Source organism: Aethina tumida, chromosome 1, assembly GCF_024364675.1.
Source record: "Aethina tumida isolate Nest 87 chromosome 1, icAetTumi1.1, whole genome shotgun sequence".
Classification (NCBI taxonomy): domain Eukaryota; kingdom Metazoa; phylum Arthropoda; class Insecta; order Coleoptera; family Nitidulidae; genus Aethina; species Aethina tumida.
In genome coordinates, this window is record NC_065435.1 from 10216912 (window position 1) to 10242329 (window position 25418).

General features: G+C 29.6%; 1 protein-coding gene across 2 annotated transcripts in view; it reads right to left on the bottom strand.

Annotated features, from left to right (window-relative positions):
- Window positions 1-23175, bottom strand: part of LOC109595078 (transcription factor EC) — a 93753-nt gene extending 70578 nt beyond the window's left edge. Inside the window, exons 1-2 of one of the 2 annotated variants that reach the window (XM_020010356.2) lie at window positions 22806-23175; window positions 83-611 (exon numbers count right to left, since the gene is read on the bottom strand). In XM_020010356.2, coding sequence (XP_019865915.1) covers window positions 83-611; window positions 22806-22963 — 687 coding nt within the window. In that variant the 5' untranslated portion in view covers window positions 22964-23175. Of the gene's footprint in view, window positions 1-82; window positions 712-22805 lie in introns of both variants that reach the window. The other variant, XM_049965599.1, reaches the window with a different exon arrangement.
- Between the last annotated feature and the right edge of the window lie 2243 nt (window positions 23176-25418).

Genomic DNA, 25418 nt, shown 5'->3' on the forward strand with positions numbered 1-25418 from the left:
ACTGGTGCAGTTCTATCGAACAGCAAATATTAGCCAATTTAACCTTGCACAAACAAAAAATGAGTACCAAGAAAAACCTCACCTCTGAAGTACTTGTGGCTCCCGAACTGAGCGCCGGCGACATTGCCGATCCATCGAAGTTCGGCGAATTCCCGATGGGCACGTTGTACGGTTGCGAATGCGACGTGAAGTTAATACTACCAGTGTTCGGTACCAAATTATTATTACTGCTGACCGGAGCACTGTGAGTCTGTCCGTACGACAAATTAATACCGGGAAAGTAGTTCGTGTTACCGTGCTGCTGGAACGATTCACTTAAATATTGCTTGACTTGGCTCTTCTGTTTTTGGATCACATGGTATTTGGTCGGATTCTCTAACTTGGTTTGCACTTCGAGCACTTGCGGCGGTACCGACGACAAATTTTGTATTGGCACCTTCACTGACGGCGGCATTATTGGACGGTGGTGCTGGTGCTGGTGGTGCAGCTTCGCTCTGTCATCACGTTGCTGTTGTTGCCTTTGTTGCTCTAAAATGGCATGATCTCGCATTAGTTGCTGTTTAAGCTGTGTTCGGGATAAAACAGTTGTTGTTGTTTTCAAATTTGGAGTACTAAAATTAAAAAGAAAAATAACATTTTAGTTATTTTTATCTCGACGTCCGATGCGGTTTATTCTTTTCCTCCCTCATTGTCCTTTTTTTATTATTTTACCTACAAAAAATAAATCAACGTAAGGGAGTCATTGTCCTTTAATATTGACACTAGGATTCATATTTAATGATAAACTACAAGTTCAAATCAAATAATTTATAAAAAACATAATGGAAACAAATTAATATATTACTGCATACAATGTGGTAAGTGCTTTTGGACTGAGTTTTGGTTGGAGCTATTTTTGTCAGCGTATTTAATTTGAAATATGCAGTTAAATATAGTTCCAGAAATTTTCTAAATTAAGTAGAAAATCTTACTTCTCAGTATAATATTTTTAGAAATGTTATAAACTGATTTTGTCAAAACATGAAATCTCAAAAAGATTAAAATACATATTTTATACAAAATGGTTTCTATTTGAAGGCTTTTTTATTGGTTTTCTAACTATGCTATTCATTTCTTTTCTTACAGATTATTATATTCATGAAAATTTGCTAAGAAAAGATGCTGGATGTGATAAAAGTGGTAACTGAAGATGAACAACTTCAAGGTCATCCTGATATCTGTACCAGCGAAGGAATTAAGCAATATTTCGAGTACAATTCTTGTGCAACATATTTAAACTATGACGAATACACCATTAGAAAGAGGGTTAATCAAAAAATTGGCCAAATATATTCTACATTAAATAAGTGAGGTTAACAAAATCAGGCGTTTGACAATTGACAATTATCTCCTTGCACGCAACGCAAATGAACCTTTTGATCGTAGTATTATTACATGCGATCAATGGATTGGTTATGACAACTCTCACCGGTCTGGACAAGGGTTGGAATTAGTAAACTTGTCAAAACAGTACTTAAATTAAGAAGTCTTAACCCAAGTATGATTTTGATGACGGTAGGGTGAATTGAGCATGGACTTTTAGTAGTCAGGTAGTACCAAGAGGCCAAACAATCAATACAATTGTTTACTCCTGGTAAATTGACCAAGTTCATGAAAAACTTACTTGACAAGCTTCTTTAGTCAATATAATCATAGTCAATTTGGTCTAGATGTTTCTCCATGTGACTAGTATTCATTTTTGTCTTAGTCCAATTTTTAGTTAATATAAAATGTGTTCTACGTCTTCATAACAATACAAGATCACATGTCTCATCAGAGACTAACGAAGCTTCAAAATATTAAAAGAGAAAAAGTTCCTGAAGACAAAATTCAAGTTAATCATTTCTTCAGAACCCACAACATTATTTCTCTTGACATGCACTTTCTTGTTTTATTATAATGTTAAAAACTTAAATTACTTTTTCCGGTACCTAATAAAAGACAATTATAATCATAGAATGCATTTAAAGTTAAATTAAGAGGAAGAACTAATAAACTAGAATAGAAGACTTGAGATAATCTTGTACTTTATACAGGGTGTTTATTAGGTAAAACCACAAAATCTAAATTTTTGATCATGAAATACAGTCACTTCTTTTATTTCCATAGGTATGTTAATGTCTAAAATAGGAATAAAACTAAGAATAGGTCAACGTGGAAATAGACAACTTTATAACCACTTTCGTCTTGATTTCTAAAAAACTCTTAAAAGATACAACTGAATAATTGTTTGAAAAATTATATAAAATTGAGGAAATACTTCTCAGTTCTTAAACATCATTATGAGGATAGCTCTTCAACATCCAGTTTCAAAATCAAAGATATAGATGGAGAGTCATAAGTTCCAATTTTTTCAAAAACGACAATATAGAATTGACCTACAATTTATAATAAGCATTAATTTTAAATGTAAATTTTTCATTTTCTTTTGACGTTCTATAAATAAACGACAATAATAATAATAAATTGTGTTTAAGGCTAAATTAAAAGCAAGAGCTAAAATATTTCTATGGTGAGGTGTATTGTCGCTTATCGCAAAAGCCTTGACAGTATTCAGTACCGGAAAAATATATTATAATTATGATTACCAACTAAAAAATTTCTTTGTTAATGTTAAAACTGTTATTATTGCGTTTTCGTTGTCAGTAAAAACAAAAATCAATGCCAGTCACATACCCAGAGAAAGAGAGAGAGAGAGAGATAAAGAACAAAACTAAAAAGGTGATAAAATATACAGACATAATAATAATTTTAATTTATTACTGGACAAATTCTGAAGTTATAATAAAAATATAAAACTGGTAGCAAGTAAACTTTGCTCTATCTAATTAGATTGATTCACTTTCTAAAGACTTTGATACGTGACGATTGTTCATTGTTATGAAAAGTCATCTAGCAAATTTTTTCTAAAGACCTCATACAATCATTTGAGATATCCACATAGGAAACTTTATCGTTGCGTCATTGTGATTCCCTGTTTACGAATGGTTCAGCGACTTTAAAATTCATTTAAGCCAAACTAAACTCGAGTTCAGAAGTTGATATAAGTGGTGGAAAAAAATTTGGAATATTTATTTACTTGTTACTAACGTTATTTCGTACTAATTTGTTGCCAATTTGAATAAATCTAATTTACTGCAAGATTGGTCCATTAATCACAATTATCATTATATTCACAGGTTTTTACTTTTTTTATTAATAAAAAATCGATTTGGTCTGAAAAAGTATGGAATATTTTATTAATATTCATAAGAAATTGAAAATAACTCAAATATTTCAATATTTATATAATCTTTTGCTTCTGTCACTGCTTGGCATATTTTAACATAGATATGAAATCCATCAGTCTCTGCAATGTGTTCTGCTTCTTTATGGTTTGAAGCAGTTCTTGTTTGCTTTTGATGTTTTTTGATCGGATGCGACGGTCTAATACTTCCCAAAGATGGTAAGTAGAATTTAGATCGGGGGACTGAGACGGCCATTCAAGCACAGTTAAGGTTTTCTTTAGATACCACTCTTTAATAATTCTACACGTGTGTTTCGCATCGTTGTCTTGTTGAAATATCCAAGGAAGTGGCATCTCTTCCTCGGTAAATGGAAACATGATGTTTTCCAGTACGTTCCTGTAATGAAAACGATCCATTTTACCCTCCACTTGAATCAAGGGTTCAACTTTGGATCGAGAAAAGCATCCCCAAACCATAATGCTCTCGCCACCATGTTTAACAGCAGGAATTTAGAATTTAAAATGGTATCGTTGCCCCACTGGCCGTCTCACAAATGTTCTACCATCCGATCCAAGGAATTAAACTTACTTTCTTCACTCCGAAGGACAGTGTTTCATTTTTCCACAACAAAAGATAATAAATTTAATCAAAAAGATTAAGACTATTATAATTCACCTTTTCGTAGATTTTGTGCTGAAACTAGCTGACTGAAATTAAACCAAATAAAACAATTTCACCTTTTTTACATCATAAAATAATGTCAGTTATCTTCACTGTTTGTACTGAGAAATTTGTTTTTATAATTCTTATAATCCGTATCTGGTATAACAGCCCATCAGTAATCACCCAGCATGTTCTTTTTCCAATAACTTTACAATCTTATTTTCAGCTTCTAAATTAGGAGGAAAGTAATATAAAAGAGTGTGCAGGATGCATATTTTTAAAAACAAACTAACACCTATGGAAGTAGTCTTCAAAGTAGTAAATATTAAACAATTTTAACATAATTAACATTCTCTTGTTTGTGAAAAAATTATCAACCACAATTTTAAATGTCAACCAAGATTGTGCGTTATTTTTCTGCATCATGTTACGTATTTAAGAGCTTTCAAATAAACGTTCTTTAATGTTTGAGGAAGACAGTTTCTGAAAAACGGTGATTAGATACTGAAGTCTTTTTTAGTTTTTTATTAGACAGACAAGATTTGTATGGAAAAAATTTAATATAACTCCACTTGCTTCGAAAAGAGCTGGATTATCAACATTTTTAACTCTTTGAAAGCAAGTTTAAAAGTTGAAACAGGCATGTAAAAATCTGATTGTCTTTATCTTTTCATTTTTTCTTTTAGTATTTTTTAATTAAAAGTAAGTTCTTGTGAAGTAACAGAAAAATAAAATTTATTTAGTGAAAATATACAAGACTTAATTAATTTAACATAAATCAGCAATTTTTATTTTGATCAAATTTATACAGATATAGAATTTAGTACTTTATATGTCCTTCATGGGTATTAATGACTGCTTGACACCTCCTCTGAATGAATACCTTCCATGAGACTATTCAATTCTTCTTGGGATGTATTGGCCCATGTCAGCGAAATTATAGTTCAATCCGGTCATACTTGGTATAACAGTCCATCAGTAAGCATGTTCTTTTTCCATGTCTTTACAACCGTATTTTCAGCTTCTAAATTAGGAGGAAAGTAATATAAACGAGAATGCAGGATGCATATTTTTAAAAACAGACTGACACCTATGGAAGTAGTCTTCAGAGTAATAAATATTAAACAATTTTAACATAATTAACATTCTCTTGTTTGTGAAAAAATTATTAATCACAATTTTAAATGTCAACCAAGATTGTGCGTTATTTTTCTGCATCATGTTACGTATTTAAGAGCTTTCAAATAAACGTTCTTTAATGTTTGAGGAAGACAGTTTCTGAAAAACGGTGATTAGATACTGAAGTCTTTTTTAGTTTTTTATTAGACAGGCAAGATTTGTATGGAGAAAATTTAATATAACTCCACTTGCTTCGAAAAGAGCTGGATTATCAACATTTTTAACTCTTTGAAAGCATGTTTAAAAGTTGAAACAGGCATGTAAAAATCTGATTGTCTTTATCTTTTCATTTTTTCTTTTAGTATTTTTTAATTAAAAGTAAGTTCTCGTGAAGTAACAGAAAAATAAAATTTATTTAGTGAAAATATACAAGACTTAATTAATTTAACATAAATCAGCAATTTTTATTTTGATCAAATTTATACAGATATAGAATTTAGTACATTATATGTCCTTCATGGGTATTAATGACTGCTTGACACCTCCTCTGAATGAATACCTTCCATGAGACTATTCAATTCTTCTTGGGATGTATTGGCCCATGTCAGCGAAATTATAGTTCAATCCGGTCATACTTGGTATAACAGTCCATCAGTAAGCATGTTCTTTTTCCATGTCTTTACAACCGTATTTTCAGCTTCTAAATTAGGAGGAAAGTAATATAAACGAGAATGCAGGATGCATATTTTTAAAAACAGACTGACACCTATGGAAGTAGTCTTCAGAGTAATAAATATTAAACAATTTTAACATAATTAACATTCTCTTGTTTGTGAAAAAAATATTAATCACAATTTTAAATGTCAACCAAGATTGTGCGTTATTTTTCTGCATCATGTTACGTATTTAAGAGCTTTCAAATAAACGTTCTTTAATGTTTGAGGAAGACAGTTTCTGAAAAACGGTGATTAGATACTGAAGTCTTTTTTAGTTTTTTATTAGACAGGCAAGATTTGTATGGAGAAAATTTAATATAACTCCACTTGCTTCGAAAAGAGCTGGATTATCAACATTTTTAACTCTTTGAAAGCATGTTTAAAAGTTGAAACAGGCATGTAAAAATCTGATTGTCTTTATCTTTTCATTTTTTCTTTTAGTATTTTTTAATTAAAAGTAAGTTCTCGTGAAGTAACAGAAAAATAAAATTTATTTAGTGAAAATATACAAGACTTAATTAATTTAACATAAATCAGCAATTTTTATTTTGATCAAATTTATACAGATATAGAATTTAGTACATTATATGTCCTTCATGGGTATTAAGGACTGCTTGACACCTCCTCTGAATACCTTCCATGAGACTATCCAATTCTTCTTGGGATGTATTGGCTCATGTCAGCGAAATTATAGTTCAATCCGGTCATACTTGGTATAACAGTCAGTCCATCAGTAAGCATGTTCTTTTTCCATGTCTTTACAACCGTATTTTCAGCTTCTAAATTAGGAGGAAAGTAATATAAACGAGAATGCAGGATGCATATTTTTAAAAACAGACTGACACCTATGGAAGTAGTCTTCAGAGTAATAAATATTAAACAATTTTAACATAATTAACATTCTCTTATTTGTGAAAAAATTATTAACCACAATTTTAAATGTCAACCAAGATTGTGCGTTATTTTTCTGCATCATGTTACGTATTTAAGAGCTTTTAAATAAACGTTCTTTAATGTTTGAGGAAGACAGTTTCTGAAAAACGGTGATTAGATACTGAAGTCTTCTTCAGTTTTTTATTGAACAGGCGAGATTTGTATGGAGAAAATTTAATATAACTCCACTTGCTTCCAAAAGAGCTGGATTATCAACATTTTTAACTCTTTGAAAGCATGTTTAAAAGTTGAAACAGGCATGTAAAAATCTGATTGTCTTTATCTTTTCATTTTTTCTTTTAGTATTTTTTAATTAAAAGTAAGTTCTCGTGAAGTAACAGAAAAATAAAATTTATTTAGTGAAAATATACAAGACTTAATTAATTTAACATAAATCACTAATTTTTATTTTAGATCAAATTTATACAGATATAAATTTTAGTACATTATATGTCCTTCATGGAAATTAATGACTGCTTGGCACCTCCTCTGAATACCTTCCATGGGACTATCCAATTCTTCTTGGGATGTATTGGCCCATGTCAGCGAAATTATAGTTCATACCTGGTATAACAGTCCATCAGTAATCATCCAACATATTCTTTTTCCAATAACTTTACAACCTTATTTTCAGCTTCTAAATTAGGAGGAAAGTAATATAAACGAGAGTGCAGGATGTATATTTTTAAAAACAGACTGACACTTATGGCAATAGTCTTAAAAGTAATAAATGTTAAGTTAACATAATTATCATTATATTGTTTGTGAAAAAATCATACTATTCCATACTTTTTTCCAAGTCAAAAAACGTAAGACTAAAACAAAAAACGAAAGATTTCTACACAGTACGAAAAGATCAGAATCCTGAAAGAGACATCATGTACAATAGAGACAGTAAGTCTCCCACTATGGGGCAGACTTTTACTGTCTCTGTCATACATGATGTCTTTCTCTAAACTCAGACGGATCAAACGCTTTTCCTACTGTATACAATCAAGTAAAGAAAGCGTTGGTTTTGCTCCCTTTCATGTGATTCTTAATGGTTGATGGAAAATATGGAGAATAAAAGGAAAAAATTACTTCTTTTTCTTATTTAATTATTCATAATTATCTGACGACCATCCTTAATTATGATGTCACATTATAGTTTTGAATGTTTGTCTATCTTTCTTCTACAGTTTAAAAAAATTAGACTCAAGTATCATAAAAAATGCCGTTTCTACAGTCCATTATGTCACCAGGTACTCCAACTTTCAAAAGTATGAGCCTTCAAAAACGGTGACTAACCCAAACACTTTTTAATTCCATGTAAAATTTTATTACAAAAGAGTACATTGTTTATACTAGTGTAATTTATTGTTGATATGTCACTACTCCTAATATCATATTACTTTAAAAACCACAACCCACTACAAAGCGTATGATCACGAAATCTAAAAAAATAAAACGGTTAATAAATGTATCGAACGCGTGCACTTTTAATCATCCCGTCGATTTTTGCATAAACACGGAACGCAACCGTTCATCAAGTTAAACACAAAAAGTAAATATTTTTGTCCCATTTAGTGGAGCGTTCGTGACATTTGCAAGTGGCAAAACATCCGAATGCCGGACGGAAAGTTGCGTCCGGATTACATTTTCCAATTAAAGTCCGCGACCCCGTGTGCACGTTGGCCCCGGTTCACATCGCGGGCGAACATGCACGAAAACAACGCCGTCCGGGTCGGTCCTTCCCCGGGCACCACGTGGATCAACTTGCCGCACGCACGCCCTATTTAAGCGGGCAAACAGGCCGCCGGTGTTTGCCAAATAAACGGACGGGTTTTTGTAAATAAATTTAAATTAATTAAACGCACTGCAAATAGGGCGAACGGGTCGGAATTGAAATGTGATTTTTGACGGTTTAATAAAGCAACGACGGACAACGTTTCGGGCACGTTGGGAATTTAAAATTGGCTCCAATAGTGATTTAAAAATAAACCAAACTACAATTTTACGCTAACTCATTATAAATACATAACATTGGAACGAACAATAAATTTATTTATATATTTTTTTCTGGTCGGGGAATAATAACCCACATCCGTGGTGTCATGATGTTGCATCATCCTCGTCGGTGGCACCGGAGAACTTCATGAAGACTAATATAATATTATTAGTGTTTGTTAATTTCGCTAATGTTTCACCACATATCGGTATCACATTGTACGAATTTTACGTCAGCGATAAACGATTTTGAGTCACGCATCTGTGGGGTTCCCTGAATTATTAAACGGTTCTAATGTTCATTTAAAATTTCTTAATTAACAGTAAGTTCTCGTCAACAAAAATAAAAAGTATTTAGTACACCACGTAATAAATTTAATAAAATCAGCAATTTTTATTCTTTATATACACATAAAATTGACATGTGACTGTTTGACACATCATCTGGATTCCTTCTATGAGATTATTCAGTTCTTCTTGGGGTGCATTGGCCCATGCCAGTGAAATTATAGTTCAAACATGACCGAATTGAAGTGTAATTTCGCTGTCATGGGCCAATACATCCCAAGAAGAATTGGATAGTCTCGTGGAAGGTATGCAGAGGAGATGTCAAACAGTCATTAATACCCACGAAAGATATATAATGTACTAAATTTTATATCTGTATAAATTTGATCAAAAATAAAAATTGCTGATTTATGTTAATTTAATTAAGTCTTGTATATTTTCACTAAATAAATTTTATTTTTCTGCTACTTCACTAGTACTTATTTTCAATTAAAAAATATTAAAAGAAAAAAATTAAAAGTTAAAGACAATCTGATTTATACATGCCTGTTTCAACTTTTGAATATGCTTTCAAAGAGTTCAAAATGTTGATAATCCAGTTCTTTTCGAAGCAAGTGGAGTTATATTAAATTTTCTCCATACAAATCTTGTCTGTCTAATAAAAAACTGAAGAAGACTTCAGTATCTAATCACCGTTTTTCAGAAACTGTCTTCCCCAAACATTAAAGAACGTTTATTTGAAAGCTCTCAAATACGTAACATGATGTAGAAAAATAAAGCACAAGCTTGGTTGACATTTAAAATTGTGGTTGACAATTTTTTCACAAACAAGAAAATGTTAATTATGTTAAAATTGTTTAATATTTACTACTTTGAAGACTACTTCCATAGGTGTTAGTCTGTTTTTAAAAATGTGCATCGTGCACTCTCGTTTAGATTACTTTCTTTCTAATTTAGAAGCTGAAAATAAGGTTGTAAGATCATTGGAAAAAGAACATGTTGGGTGATTACTGATGGACTGTTATACCAGGTACGGATTATAAGAATTATAAAAACAAATTTCTCAGTACAAACAGTGAAGGCAGTATGCCAGTGAAATTATAGTTCAAATCTCTAGAAGAAGGTGACCGAATTGAACTGTAATTTCGCTGACATGGGCCAATACATCCCAAAAAGAATTAGATAGCCTCATGGCAGACATGCAGAGGAGGCGTCAAGCAGTCATTAATACCCATGAAGGACATATAATGAATTTTATATCTGTATAAATTGATCAAAAATAAAAATTGCTGATTTATGTTAATTTAATTAAGTCTTGTATATTTTCTCTAAATAAATTTTATTTTTCTGTTACTTCACTAGTACTTATTTTCAATTAAAAAATATTAAAAGAAAAAAATTAAAAGATAAAGACAATCAGATTTTTACATGCCTGTTTCAACTTTTGAACATGCTTTGAAAGAGTTAAAAATGTTGATAATCCAGCTCTTTTTGAAGCAAGTGGAGTTATATTAAATTTTCTCTATACAAATCTTGTCTGTCTAATAAAAAACTGAAGAAGACTTCAGTATCTAATCACCGTATTTCAGAAACTGTCTTCCTCAAACATTAAAGAACGTTTATTTGAAAGCTCTCAAATACGTAACATGATGTAGAAAAACAAAGCACAATCTTGGTTGATATTTAAAATTGTGGTTGATAATTTTTTCACAAACAAGAGAATGTTAATTATGTTAAAATTGTTTAATATTTACTACTTTGAAGACTACTTTCATGGGTGTTAGACTGTTTTTAAAAATATACTTCCAGCACACTCGTTTAGATTACTTTCTTTCTAATTTAGAAGCTGAAAATAAGATTGTAAGATCATTGGAAAAATAACATGCTGAGTGATTACTGATGGCCTGTTAAACCAGGTACGGATTATAAGAATTATAAAAACAAATTTCTCAGTACAAACAGTGAAGACAACTGACATTATTTTATGCTGTAAAAAAAGTGAAATTGTTTTATTTGGTTTACTTTCAATCAGCTAGTTTCAGCACAAATCTACGAAAAGGTGAATTATAATAGTCTTAATCTTTTTAATTAAATTTATTCTTTTGTTATGGAAAAATGAAACACTGTCCTCGGGAGTGTCGAAAGTAAGTTTAATTCCTTGGGTCGGATGGTAGAACATTTGTGAGACGGCCAGTGGGGCAACGATACCATTTTAAATACCAAATTCCTACGGTTAAACATGGTGGCGAAAGCATTATGGTTTGGGGATGTTTTTCTCGATCCAAAGTTGGACCCTTGATTCAAGTGGAGGGTAAAATGGATCGTTTTCAATAGAGGGACGTACTGGAAAACACCATGTTTCTCTTTGTCGAGGAAGAGATGCCACTTCGTTGGATATTTCAACAAGACAACGATCCCAGACACACGTCCAAAATTATTAAAGAGTGGTTTCTAATGAAAACCTTAACTGTGCTTGAATGGCCGTCTCAGTCCCCCGATCTAAATCCTATTGAATACCTTTGGAAAGTATTAGACCGTCGCATCCGTACAAAAAACGTCAAAAGCAAACAAGAACTTCTTCAAACCATACAGGAGCAGTGCAATAAATTCCTGTTGACTCATTGCACTGATAGAAACAAAAATATCAAAATATTTTAGTTATTATTAATTTTTTATGAATATTAATAAAATATTTCATACTTTTTATAGATAAAATTGAATTTTCATTAAAAAAAGTAAAAACCTGTGAATATAATGATCATGTGATTAATGCAGTAAATTAGATTTGAAACAGGTAAGAGAAGACATTAAGTAACATTTGTAACAAGAAAATAACTGTTTCATACTCTTTTTGATTACTGTACATAAAAATGTAGATCAACAAGTTGTAAAAAATTTTTCTGTAATTTTTAACGCTTAAAAGTTAAAAAATGTACCAAAAAATGTGCTTCGGATAATACGTACGAAATTTCTCAAAATCTGTAAACTAGCATCATTAATTAACGATTATTAGCCAAAGACTATTTACTATGTTTCATGTAACTGGCAAATTTACATCTCAATTAGATAGATCATTAACTTTGAAATGGATAAATCTTCCGATCCGCCTATAAATTAATGTAATTAATTGGTGAAGAGTCTGGCAAATACCTAATACCCCTTGGCCAAAAAAATAATAATAATTTACATTTTAAGAAATTTATGTATCCCCAATTAACAAAATAATTCAGTGTTTACAATTAAGGTGTTAAAAAATTTGTTATAAATACAATTTTGGTTAATTATATGTAGATGTTCCAGATGTACTTTAATGATGATGTTCAGATTGTGTTGGCATGTCATACTTAACATAAATTTTCTTGGCAAGAATTATGCATAATTTAATTTATATTTTACGCTGTCTGACCAAATATTCCATGTCAACATAGTCTCATTAGCAGTGAACACATTTTTTTTTGCATGCTATAAATTTTCTTGATAGATAGATAGGTTCGATAAAAATATTTTATTTTGATTGACTAGGTTACTGCACACATAGTTTAGATGTACCTAATTTTATCGATTACTTTTCACTTAAAACTATGCGTAATAATAGAAAACTGAGTCAACTGAAATGTTCAATGAAGTTCAAATCCTGTACTTTGCCTAATGTATGCTGAGAGCTATAAATAAAACTAAACGGAAATATAAAATTTTACGCAACATAATGTAAAAATTTACCAAAAAATATAATATAATTAAATTGTTTTTGTAGAACTTTATGGGTATGAATAAACAAAATATAAATTAATAAAATGGGACTCGTCAAAGCCAAAAGTAATTTATGTAACCGTAAAATTGTCCTATAATGTGTATTAAATATTAAACAGGCTTAACTATTTAAAAATTATGGAATAGAACTGGGTCAGATTAACTTTAAATCTATTTTTTAAAATAACATTTCAATTCTAACAAGAAAATTAAATATTGATATAATCTTTACCGAGTGGTAACATAAATAAAAATAGATTAAATGATTTAAACAGTCTCTTTTGTTATGATTTTAAAAATGTTTGGATAGAAATCAACTGCGAAAAATTATGATGTCTACTATTAATATATGAAATATAAAATTTTGAATTTTAAATAAATAATCAGCATCATTTGTTTCTTTTAAATAAATATTTATTTATTTACGAAATTTGAGGCAATTTAATTGAAATATAACAACACCATTTCTATATCTTATCAACTAAATTTTTATTTTTTTTATGTAAAATAATTTAAAGAATATTAATATTACATAGAAAAATAACAAATTCAATGTTTCTATGATTAAAAAAGTACATAAAAATTCGAAAAAAAGAAAAAATAAAAGATATTCTATATGTATGTGTATATGTGAATTATTAGTATTAAATATAAATTAAAATTTGTAGTTTAATTGGGAGCACAACTAATTATTATAAATGCCAACAAAAATTATTAATAAAATTAAAATTATTATATTTGTCTTTTTTAGGTTAATGTTATTATTTTAATTGTTCAAAATCTAGTTTATTATTTATAAATTGTGTATAACATTTTTTAAAGTAATATTTAAATAATATATTTATAAAATTTGATTAATTGAAGAGCCAATTATTTACTTAAATGGTAATAAAAATATGTGATTTTTGTTATTTTTTAACGTTTTTACGTTTTTAATAATTTTTTAAGAGACTTTTTTAGTAATTTTTTGTTATTTTAGTATTTTTTTTATTTGGTAGTTTGTTGTATTAATAACTAAAAAAATTATATAAATCACATATTAAAATTATTTAAAACATTTATTGACTTTTTTAAATTGGTGTTATTATATTAATTATTCAAAATCCAATTTATTATTTATAAATTATGCATAATATTTTTTAAAATAATATTTAGACCAACTGTTAAAAATTTATTGTGTGTTTGTTGTCAAATATATGAAATATACGAGAAAAAAATATTATGCATTTTATATTTCTGAATACTAAATATAATTTTGTATATAAAAATAGTTTATTCTTAAAATATATTATAAATTCATTTAAATTTGAAAAATAACAATGGAATAGTTTTCAACATTTTCAATGTCAATAAAATATATTTTATTTATTATTAATTTTGACTATATAAATAATATAAACTACGTTTTATATTTTATTTAAACATGATTATGTTTTTTTAATGCTGTTTTTAAAATGAACTAAGTCTTACATAGTTAAATCACTGTCAAGAAATTAAATTCAATTTTTAATGTAAAATAAAAACAGATTAAGTATTTTATTATTAAAATATTTGGATCAAAATTCTGAGTAAGAAAGGAAGAAGATTCTAGAGTAGAATTTATTCATAATATACACTGTGATCGTAAGTAAACGAAATACATATGTTGAGTAAATATTGAACTGCAGTACCTGTTTTTTGTGTAAATATCTATTTTTCTAATAATAAACTCTGACACTTTGAAGAGCTTTTTTTAAGTTACCTAACATTTAAACGATTCGCTCAAACCTATGAAACTGTTCACTAGATTTTAGTACGCAAAATTAAAAATAAATATTCATTTAAAATGTATTAGTATCCACCAGGACCACCCTTTCCATTAAAAAAGTAGTTGATAAAGCCAATGTGTTTCAGGACAATTTGGCTCGTGTTAACTTTTTAGAAAAATTTAGTTTGACTGGCAGGATTTTTAGTGAAAATAAAACACGTGTATTTACTTAAAAATTAAATTTTGTAATAAAATATCTTTATTAGTTTATGTGAAATGAAATTATTCCTCTCGCAGATTTTTTAAAAAAGATGCTGTATGTGATGAAGAAGTCAAAGTCTTCCTGAAATTTGCACCAATGAAGAAATTAAGTAATATCTCCTCTAACATTTTTGGAAATAAGCAAACAGCAATGAATCAACCATTAGAAAGAAGATCATGCAATGAGTTTCATTAAATGGATTGACCAAATTCTTCAATCAACCTCACGGAGTCAATAGAAAAGGTGTTTTACTTCTTCATCACAACGAAAGACCACATGTCTCTTTAGAGACTCACAATAAGTTTGAACATATCAAATGGGAAGTTCTACCTTATCCACAATATTGTCCAGATATCTCTCCATATGACAATTATTCATTTTTTTACATAATAAACGGTTTAATCTGAAGATGTCAAAACTGAAGTTGATTTTTTCTTCAATTCCAAGAATCAAGGATTTTATTCCATTGGCATGAATTTGCTATGAAACATTGATAAAAATAGTTGTTTTTTGTTGAACCATATTTATATTACTTTTCCCGGTACCTGATATTATGAAAAAGTAAACACAACTGAAAAAATATTTAAAAAAATTGTGAACTCAGAAATACTTGTTGGCTAAGAATATATTATGGTTATATATATCGAGGAATATTTGAAATAGAACGATTTTGATTTCGCCTGTTTAAAGTAGCCATTAATACAAGGTCAAATTTTTCCTGAAGTTTGCACCAACGAAGATATTAAGCAATATCTCGTGCAAAAATCTCATGTAACATTTTTAGAAATAAGTCGGTCATTAAACAGCAATTAATTAGAAAGAAGATCATGCAATGAGTTTTATCAAAAAGTTGGGCAAATGAAGAAGGAAAAGAAAACTAACCATTTGATGATTGCCAATTTCCTCCTTCCAAACAAGGCAAATATGGGAAAATGGATTGATAACCACAACTCTCGCCGGTCTGAACAAAGGGTTGAAGCTGGTAAACATGATGGAACGGTGCTTATAAAAAGTTCAGTCCAAGAAAGATGTTCATGACTGTACTGTGGATCTACCTACCAAGAGTTTAAACAATCAATGCCACTATCTACTTGCCAAAAATTGATCAAATTTATCAAACTTCCTCATAGAGTCAATAGAAAAGGTGTTTTACTTCTTCATAACAACGAAAGACCACATTTCTCATTAGAGACGCAAAATAAGTTTAAAAATGTTTCAAACTTGAGAGTTGAAGCTAGTAAACATGATGAAACGGTGAAATGCCACTATCTACTTGCCAAAAATTGATCAAATGCATCAAACTTCCTCATAGAGTCAATAGAAAAGGTGTTTTACTTCTTCATAACAACGAAAGACCCAATATGTCTCATTAGAGACTCAATATAAGTTTGAAACAGAAAAAATATCTAGAAAAATTGTGAACTCAAAAATCTTGTTGATTAAGATTATATTATGGTTATATATATCCAGGAATACTTGAAATAGAACGATTTTGATTTCGTCGGTTTAAAGTAGCCATTAATACAAGATCAAATTTTTCCTGAAATTTGCACCAACGAAATAATTAAGCAATATTTGGTGCAAAATTCTCATGTAACATTTTTAGAAATAAGTTTATCATTAAACAGCAATTAATTAGAAAGAAGATCATGGAATGAGTTTTATCAAAAAGTTGGGCAAATGAAGAAGGAAAAGAAAACTAACCATTTGATGATTGCCAATTTCCTCCTTCCAAACAAGGCAAATATGGGAAAATGGATTGATAACCACAACTCTCGCCGGTCTGAACAAAGGGTTGAAGCTGGTAAACATGATGGAACGGTGCTTATAAAAAGTTCAGTCCAAGAAAGATGTTCATGACTGTACTGTGGATCTACCTACCAAGAGTTTAAACAATCAATGCCACTATCTACTTGCCAAAAATTGATCAAATTTATCAAACTTCCTCATAGAGTCAATAGAAAAGGTGTTTTACTTCTTCATAACAACGAAAGACCACATTTCTCATTAGAGACGCAAAATAAGTTTAAAAATGTTTCAAACTTGAGAGTTGAAGCTAGTAAACATGATGAAACGGTGAAATGCCACTATCTACTTGCCAAAAATTGATCAAATGCATCAAACTTCCTTATAGAGTCAATAGAAAAGGTGTTTTACTTCTTCATAACAACGAAAGACCCAATATGTCTCATTAGAGACTCAATATAAGTTTGAAACAGAAAAAATATCTAGAAAAATTGTGAACTCAAAAATCTTGTTGATTAAGATTATATTATGGTTATATATATCCAGGAATACTTGAAATAGAACGATTTTGATTTCGTCGGTTTAAAGTAGCCATTAATACAAGATCAAATTTTTCCTGAAATTTGCACCAACGAAATAATTAAGCAATATTTGGTGCAAAATTCTCATGTAACATTTTTAGAAATAAGTTTATCATTAAACAGCAATTAATTAGAAAGAAGATCATGGAATGAGTTTTATCAAAAAGTTGGGCAAATGAAGAAGGAAAAGAAAACTAACCATTTGATGATTGCCAATTCCCTCCTTCCAAACAAGGTAACTATGGGAAAATGGATTGATAACCACAACTCTCGCCGGTCTGAACAAAGGGTTGAAGCTGGTAAACATGATGGAACGGTGCTTATAAAAAGTTCAGTCCAAGAAAGATGTTCATGACTGTACTGTGGATCTACCTACCAAGAGTTTAAACAATCAATGCCACTATCTACTTGCCAAAAATTGATCAAATTTATCAAACTTTCTCATAGAGTCAATAGAAAAGGTGTTTTACTTCTTCATAACAACGAAAGACCACATGTCTCATTAGAGACGCAAAATAAGTTTAAAAATGTTAAATGGGAAGTTCTACCTCATCCACAATATTGTCCAGATATTTTCCACATGACAATTATTCATTTTTTGACATAATAAACGGTTCAATTCTGAAGCTGATTTTTTCTTCAATTCCAAGAATCAAGAATTTTATTCCACTGACATGAATTTGCTATGAAACATTTATAAAAATAGTTGTTGATTTTTTTGTTCAACAATATTTACATTACTTTTCCCGGTAATTAAAATGTTATAAAAAAGTAAAGACAACAGAAAAAATATCTAGAAAAATTGTGAATTCAAAAATCTTGTTGACTAAGAATATATTATGGTTATATATATTAAGGAATATTTGATATAGAACGATTTTGATTTCGTCGGTTTAAAGTAGCCATTAATACAAGGTAATTCCAGAAATTTGCACCAACGAAGAAATTAAGCAATATCTCGTGCAAAATTCTTCTGTAACAGTTTTGGAAATAAGTCAGTCATTAAACAGCAATTAATTAAAAAAAAGATCATACAATGAGTTTTATCAAAAAGTTGGACAAATGGATAAGGATAAGAAAACTAACATTTGATGATTGCCAATTCCCTCCTTCCAAACAAAGCAAATATGAGAAAATGGATTGATAACCACAACTCTCGCCGGTCTGAACAAAAAGTTGAAGCTGGTAAACATGATGAAACGGTGCTTATAAAAATTTCAGTCCAAGAAAGATGTTGATGACTGTACTGTGGACCTACCTATCAAGAGGTTAAACAATCAGTGCCACTATCTACTTGCCAAAAATTGATCAAATTCATCAAACTTCCTCATAGAGTCAATAGAAAAGGTGTTTTACTTCTTCATAACAACGAAAGACCACATGCCTCATTAGAGACTCAAAATAAGTTTGAAAATGTTAAATGGGAAGTTCTACCTCATCCACAATATTGTCCAGATATTTTTCACATGACAATTATTCATTTTTTGACATAATAAACAGTTCAATTCTGAAACTGATTTTTTATTCAATTCCAAGAATCAACAATTTTATTCCATTGGCATGAATTTGCTATGAAACATTTATAAAAATTTTGTTGATTTTTTTGTTCAACAATATTTACATTACTTTTCCCGGTAATTAAAATGTTATAAAAAAGTAAAGACAACAGAAAAAATATCTAGGAAAAATTGTGAACTGAAAAATCTTGTTGATTAAGATTATATTATGGTTATATATATCCAGGAATACTTGAAATAGAACGATTTTGATTTCGTCGGTTTAAAGTAGCCATTAATACAAGGTTAAATTTTTCCTGAAATTTGCACCAACGAAGAAATTAAGCATTATCTCGTGCAAAATTCTCCTGTAACAGTTTTGAAAATAAGTCAGTCATTAAACATCAATTAATTAGAAAAAAGATCATACAATGAGTTTTATCAAAAAGTTGGACAAATGGATAAGGATAAGAAAACTAACCATTTGATGATTGCCAATTCCCTCCTTCCAAACAAAGCAAATATGGGAAAATGAATTGATAACCACAACTCTCGCCGGTCTGAACAAAAAGTTGAAGCTGGTAAACATGATGAAACGGTGCTTATAAAAAGTTCAGTCCAAGAAAGATGTTGATGACTGTACTGTGGACCTACCTATCAAGAGGTTAAACAAGCAGTGCCACTATCTACTTGCCAAAAATTGATCAAATTTATCAAACTTCCTCATAGAGTCAATAGAAAAGGTGTTTTACTTCTTCATAACAACGAAAGACCACATGTCTCATTAGAGACGCAAAATAAGTTTAAAAATGTTAAATGGGAAGTTCTACCTCATCCACAATATTGTCCAGATATTTTCCACATGACAATTATTCATTTTTTGACATAATAAACGGTTCAATTCTGAAGTTGATTTTTTCTTCAATTCCAAGAATCAAGAATTTTATTCCACTGACATGAATTTGCTATGAAACATTTATAAAAATAGTTGTTGATTTTTTTGTTCAACAATATTTACATTACTTTTCCCGGTAATTAAAATGTTATAAAAAAGTAAAGACAACAGAAAAAATATCTAGAAAAATTGTGAATTCAAAAATCTTGTTGACTAAGAATATATTATGGTTATATATATTAAGGAATATTTGATATAGAACGATTTTGATTTCGTCGGTTTAAAGTAGCCATTAATACAAGGTAATTCCAGAAATTTGCACCAACGAAGAAATTAAGCATTATCTTGTGCAAAATTCTCCTGTAACAGTTTTGAAAATAAGTCAGTCATTAAACATCAATTAATTAGAAAAAAGATCATACAATGAGTTTTATCAAAAAGTTGGACAAATGGATAAGGATAAGAAAACTAACCATTTGATGATTGCCAATTCCCTCCTTCCAAACAAAGCAAATATGGGAAAATGGATTGATAACCACAACTCTCGCCGGTCTGAACAAAAAGTTGAAGCTGGTAAACATGATGAAACGGTGCTTATAAAAAGTTCAGTCCAAGAAAGATGTTGATGACTGTACTGTGGACCTACCTATCAAGAGGTTAAACAAGCAGTGCCACTATCTACTTGCCAAAAATTGATCAAATTCATCAAACTTCCTCATAGAGTCAATAGAAAAGGTGTCTTACTTCTTCATAACAACGAAAGACCACATGTCTCATTAGAGACTCAAAATAAGTTTGAAAATATTAAATGGGAAGTTCTACCTCATCCACAATATTGTCCAGATATTTTTCACATGACAATTATTCATTTTTTGACATAATAAACAGTTCAATTCTGAAGCTGATTTTTTATTCAATTCCAAGAATCAACAATTTTATTCCATTGGCATGAATTTGCTATGAAACATTTATAAAAATTTTGTTGATTTTTTTGTTCAACAATATTTACATTACTTTTCCCGGTAATTAAAATGTTATAAAAAAGTAAAGACAACAGAAAAAATATCTAGGAAAAATTGTGAACTGAAAAATCTTGTTGATTAAGATTATATTATGGTTATATATATCCAGGAATACTTGAAATAGAACGATTTTGATTTCGTCGGTTTAAAGTAGCCATTAATACAAGGTTAAATTTTTCCTGAAATTTGCACCAACGAAGAAATTAAGCATTATCTCGTGCAAAATTCTCCTGTAACAGTTTTGAAAATAAGTCAGTCATTAAACATCAATTAATTAGAAAAAAGATCATACAATGAGTTTTATCAAAAAGTTGGACAAATGGATAAGGATAAGAAAACTAACCATTTGATGATTGCCAATTCCCTCCTTCCAAACAAAGCAAATATGGGAAAATGAATTGATAACCACAACTCTCGCCGGTCTGAACAAAAAGTTGAAGCTGGTAAACATGATGAAACGGTGCTTATAAAAAGTTCAGTCCAAGAAAGATGTTGATGACTGTACTGTGGACCTACCTATCAAGAGGTTAAACAAGCAGTGCCACTATCTACTTGCCAAAAATTGATCAAATTCATCAAACTTCCTCATAGAGTCAATAGAAAAGGTGTCTTACTTCTTCATAACAACGAAAGACCACATGTCTCATTAGAGACTCAAAATAAGTTTGAAAATATTAAATGGGAAGTTCTACCTCATCCACAATATTGTCCAGATATTTTTCACATGACAATTATTCATTTTTTGACATAATAAACGGTTCAATTCTGAAGCTGATTTTTTCTTTAATTCCAGGAATCAAGAATTTTTTCCACTGGCATGAATTTGCTATGAAACATTTATAAAAATAGTTTATTTATAAAATAGTATTTTTCCCGGAGTCAATAGAAAAGGTGTTTTACTTCTTCATAAAAACGAAAGACCACATGTCTCACTAGAGACTCAAAATAAGTTTTAAAATAATAAGTGGGAAATTCTACCTTATCCACAATATTGTCATTGTTTTTTGACATAATAAACTGTTCAATTCTGAAGCTGATTTTTTCTTCAATTCCAAGAATCAAGAATTTTATTCCACTGGCATGAATTTGTTATGAAACATTTATAAAAATAGTTGTTGATGATTTTTTTGTTGAACAATATTTATTACTTTTCCCGGTACCCAATATTATAAAAAAGAAAACACTACAGAAAAAATATCTAGAAAAATTGTTGACTAAGAATATATTTCGATTATATAACAAGGAATATTTGTCTGTGGAATACCATTAATTATTTATTATGATTTATTTATTTTAAATACATAATACAGATAAAATATAATAAACAGTATTATACAGTTTATAAAATATTATAATATACTTTTGTGGTCATTTAATTTTAAACAACAACTAAAAAATGAATTTATTAATGCATTAATGATTTGTTTACATTTGAATTAAGACAACTAACAAGAAAATTATATGTTATGTAAAACGTTGCCGCTAACAATAAAAATTAATATTCTTCGAATGGCAACATCAATAAAAATAGACGCAAACGATTTAAACGGACGCTCTTTTGTTACGATCAAAATTGGACCGAAATCAATTCGTGCAATATTCACGATGCGTCACGTATAAACAAAACAAAAGCGCACGTTAAAAACAGTAGCAGGACGAAAAAAAAAAACAACATATATTAATTTCATAAAGATAATAAATACGTAAAGGAAACAAGAAGCAGCGTTAGTTACTGCGTGAGTCACCGCGTGAATAACTCTCCGACACAGACACTGCGAGGCGAGAGTCTCGCAGCAGGAAAATGTTTCCCGCCTCGTTCCCGCGAATTCGAATATCGCCGCGACGCCGGCGACGGCGTGTGGCGACTCTCGAAAAATCACATTTGGCAATTTTTCAACGGGGGGGTTTTGATTTGAACTTGCCGTCTATTATTAGACGAATTTTAAAATAAGACAATCGACTCGAGTCGACCGCTCGGGACGCGTGAACATTTCGGCGTCTTTGTTTGTCGAACGGACGTTTCGGAAGAAGGCCGGTCGGCGTCCCGACGGCGGAGGGAGAGTGGTCGACAATGAAATGTAAACGCCTCAGATAAGAGGTCAAAGCGATGATTAGGTTTGTTTATTTTGTTGTCGCGGTGCGATTAATGCGTTAAAACGTTACGGGTTCCAGCTTCCTTTGTTGCTGCGGACGCCGGTTCGGCAGCCGGCTTCGCCCTCGCAACTTTCGGGCTGGGGCGTGAAGCTTTTGTGTTAAACGCGTCTGGCGTCGCAGGTTTTTTTTTGTTTTATTTATTTATTTTTTTTTTTTGGTTTTTTGTCAAGCACAAGCTCACCTTTCCGACAGCGGTATCGTTTTCGACGTCAGCTCGTAATAGTCTTGGTTTTTCGGCGTTTTGAGCAACTCCTCAAAGTCGGCGGCACTCTCTAGATCGAAGTCGTCTGTCATCAGTGCGGACAGATCGAAGCCAACGTCAATTCTCGACTCGGCCATTTTAATTGCGATCACAGTTCAAGTTAAAGGCACAAATCTAAATCGTGTCGATGTGATTGATCGATCGGGCGTTCGCAGCCCTGTTACATGCCGTCGGCTCAATGTCGCTTCGCCGACGTGTTCCGCTCATGTTAACCGCAAGCGCGGGCCCCCCTAGAGATGTTTCTCTGGTGGCTAAAACGCGACTGATTTTTTTGCCAACAATGTCATGGACAAAGTCGATTAGTATAGTGCGCTACTACAACTAACTTTTGAATTTCTGGTGGGAAATACGAAATTACGTGCGGTCCGGCCTGGACGGCGCACACGGTTAACACGCCGGTTGCGTTCGGAACATCGAGTGCGGCCATTTCTGAGTAAACTTTTTAATCGGTTTCGATGTTTATTGGAAGGCGGTTACGCATTTTGCCACTTGACGGTGGTCGACTTAATTTAGACCGGGGAATTTTTACTTTGTGTATGTTTTGAGGCAATTTTTTTTGTAATTTTTCTGTTCACTTATGTTGTGTATCATTTGGAAAACAAGGAAGCTATTAATTCATATCAGTTTCGTAATTATGGTTTAGTAAATATGCACATAAAATTATATACAAGTACATGTGTATATTAAACATTAAAATGCAGTAAAATTTCTGATTTTTAATGTAACTACTGTTAACAACAAATCACAAAAACAATTATAAAAAATATATATAATCAGATGCGAACATGTAATAATTATTAAATTAAAGTTTTAAATGATTAATGTTAATTAATTAATAATTAATAATAAAAATAATTTTATTATTTTAAATTTTTAAATTCATTTGTACAAAAAAAATATTCTTATATCATAATTTCACATACGTATTTTAAAATTTTAGTATTTTTAGCCATTTTATAATTTTATCTGATTTTTTTAATTTTTTGAGATTTTATTGCTTTTAATATTCTTCAATTTTTAGTAATTCTATTAATTTATAGCGACTATTCTTACTTTTCTAGTAACCTCCTCATTTTATAGTAATTTTTTGAGATTTTAGTGATTCTTTACGTTTTTAGTGATATTTTTAGTAATTTTTTAATAATTATTTTATATATTTGGTATGATTTTTTACTAATTTTTAAGTTTTGGTATTTTTTTCTGTCTTTAATGATATTTTATGTTTTTAGAGCTTTTTAGAATTTTAGTAATTTATTACGGTTTTAGTGATTTTAATTTTAGTGTTTTTTATGTATTTTAAATTTTAGTGATTTTTTTTGCATTTTTAATAAATTCTCAGTGATTGTTATTTTTTCGTAATAATTTAGTAATTTATTCATTTTTTACGTTTGTATGTTTTTATGGGATTTTAAAGATTTTTTTATATTTTTCGTGATTTTTTGAGGTTTTAGTAATTTTTATGTTTTTAATATTTTTTTGAGTGACTTTTTTATTTTATTTTTTGTGTTTCTAGTAATTATTTAATAATTATTTGGCATTTTAATGTTTTCTTGGAATTTTAGTGATTTATAGTAATTTTTTACGTTTTTAGTAAGTTTTAAATTTTGGTGATTTTAGTGAATTTTTGTGTTTTTTTGGTATTTTAGTGTATTTTTATGTTTTTAGTAATGTTAGTAGTAAAAGTACCAAATTAAACAATTAATTATTAATTGTTTAATTTGGTATTTTTGATTTTTTTTGCGTAATTTTTTGATTCTATAGTGATTTTTTTTCGTTTTAAGTAAGTTTTAAATTTTGATTTTTTGTGGTTTTAGTGATTATTTATATTTTTAGTGCTTTTTAGGGTACTGTGGAATTTTTATGTTTTTAATAATTTTTTGTGATTTTAGCGGTTTTTTACAATTGTATCAATTTTCTATGTATTTTAGTATTTTTTTACTCTTTTTGTTCTTTTTATGGAATTTTAGTACTTTTTTCACATTTGACATTTTTAACTTCTAACATGGGGTGATTTTTAGGGTTTTTAGTGTTTTTTATGTATGTTTTAGTATCATTTTTAGTATTTTTGTGTTTTCTACGTTTTAAATAATTTTTATGATTTTGGATATTTTTTGAGTTTTTAATTATTTTTTAATTATTAATGATTTTTTATAATTTTAGAATTTTTTAGTATTTACTGTCGTATTTTAGTGTTTTTTTCACGATTTCTCTTCCTTTTAAAGAATTTTAGTAATTTTTTGCATTTGTAGTGATATTTCACATTTTTAACTTTTAGTGATTTTTAGCGTTTTTAATGATTTTAGTAACTTTTTTAGTATTTTTGTGTTTTCTATGTTTTAAATAATTTTTGCGATTTTGGAGATTTTTTGAGTATTTAGTTATTTTTCTAATTACCAATGATTTTAACGATTTTTTATAATTTTAGCAATTTTTTTGGTATTTTAGTGTTTTCTTTACGGTTTTTATTCTTTTTATGAGATTTTAGTAATCTATGGCATTTATTATGATATTTCACATTTTTAACTTTTGGTG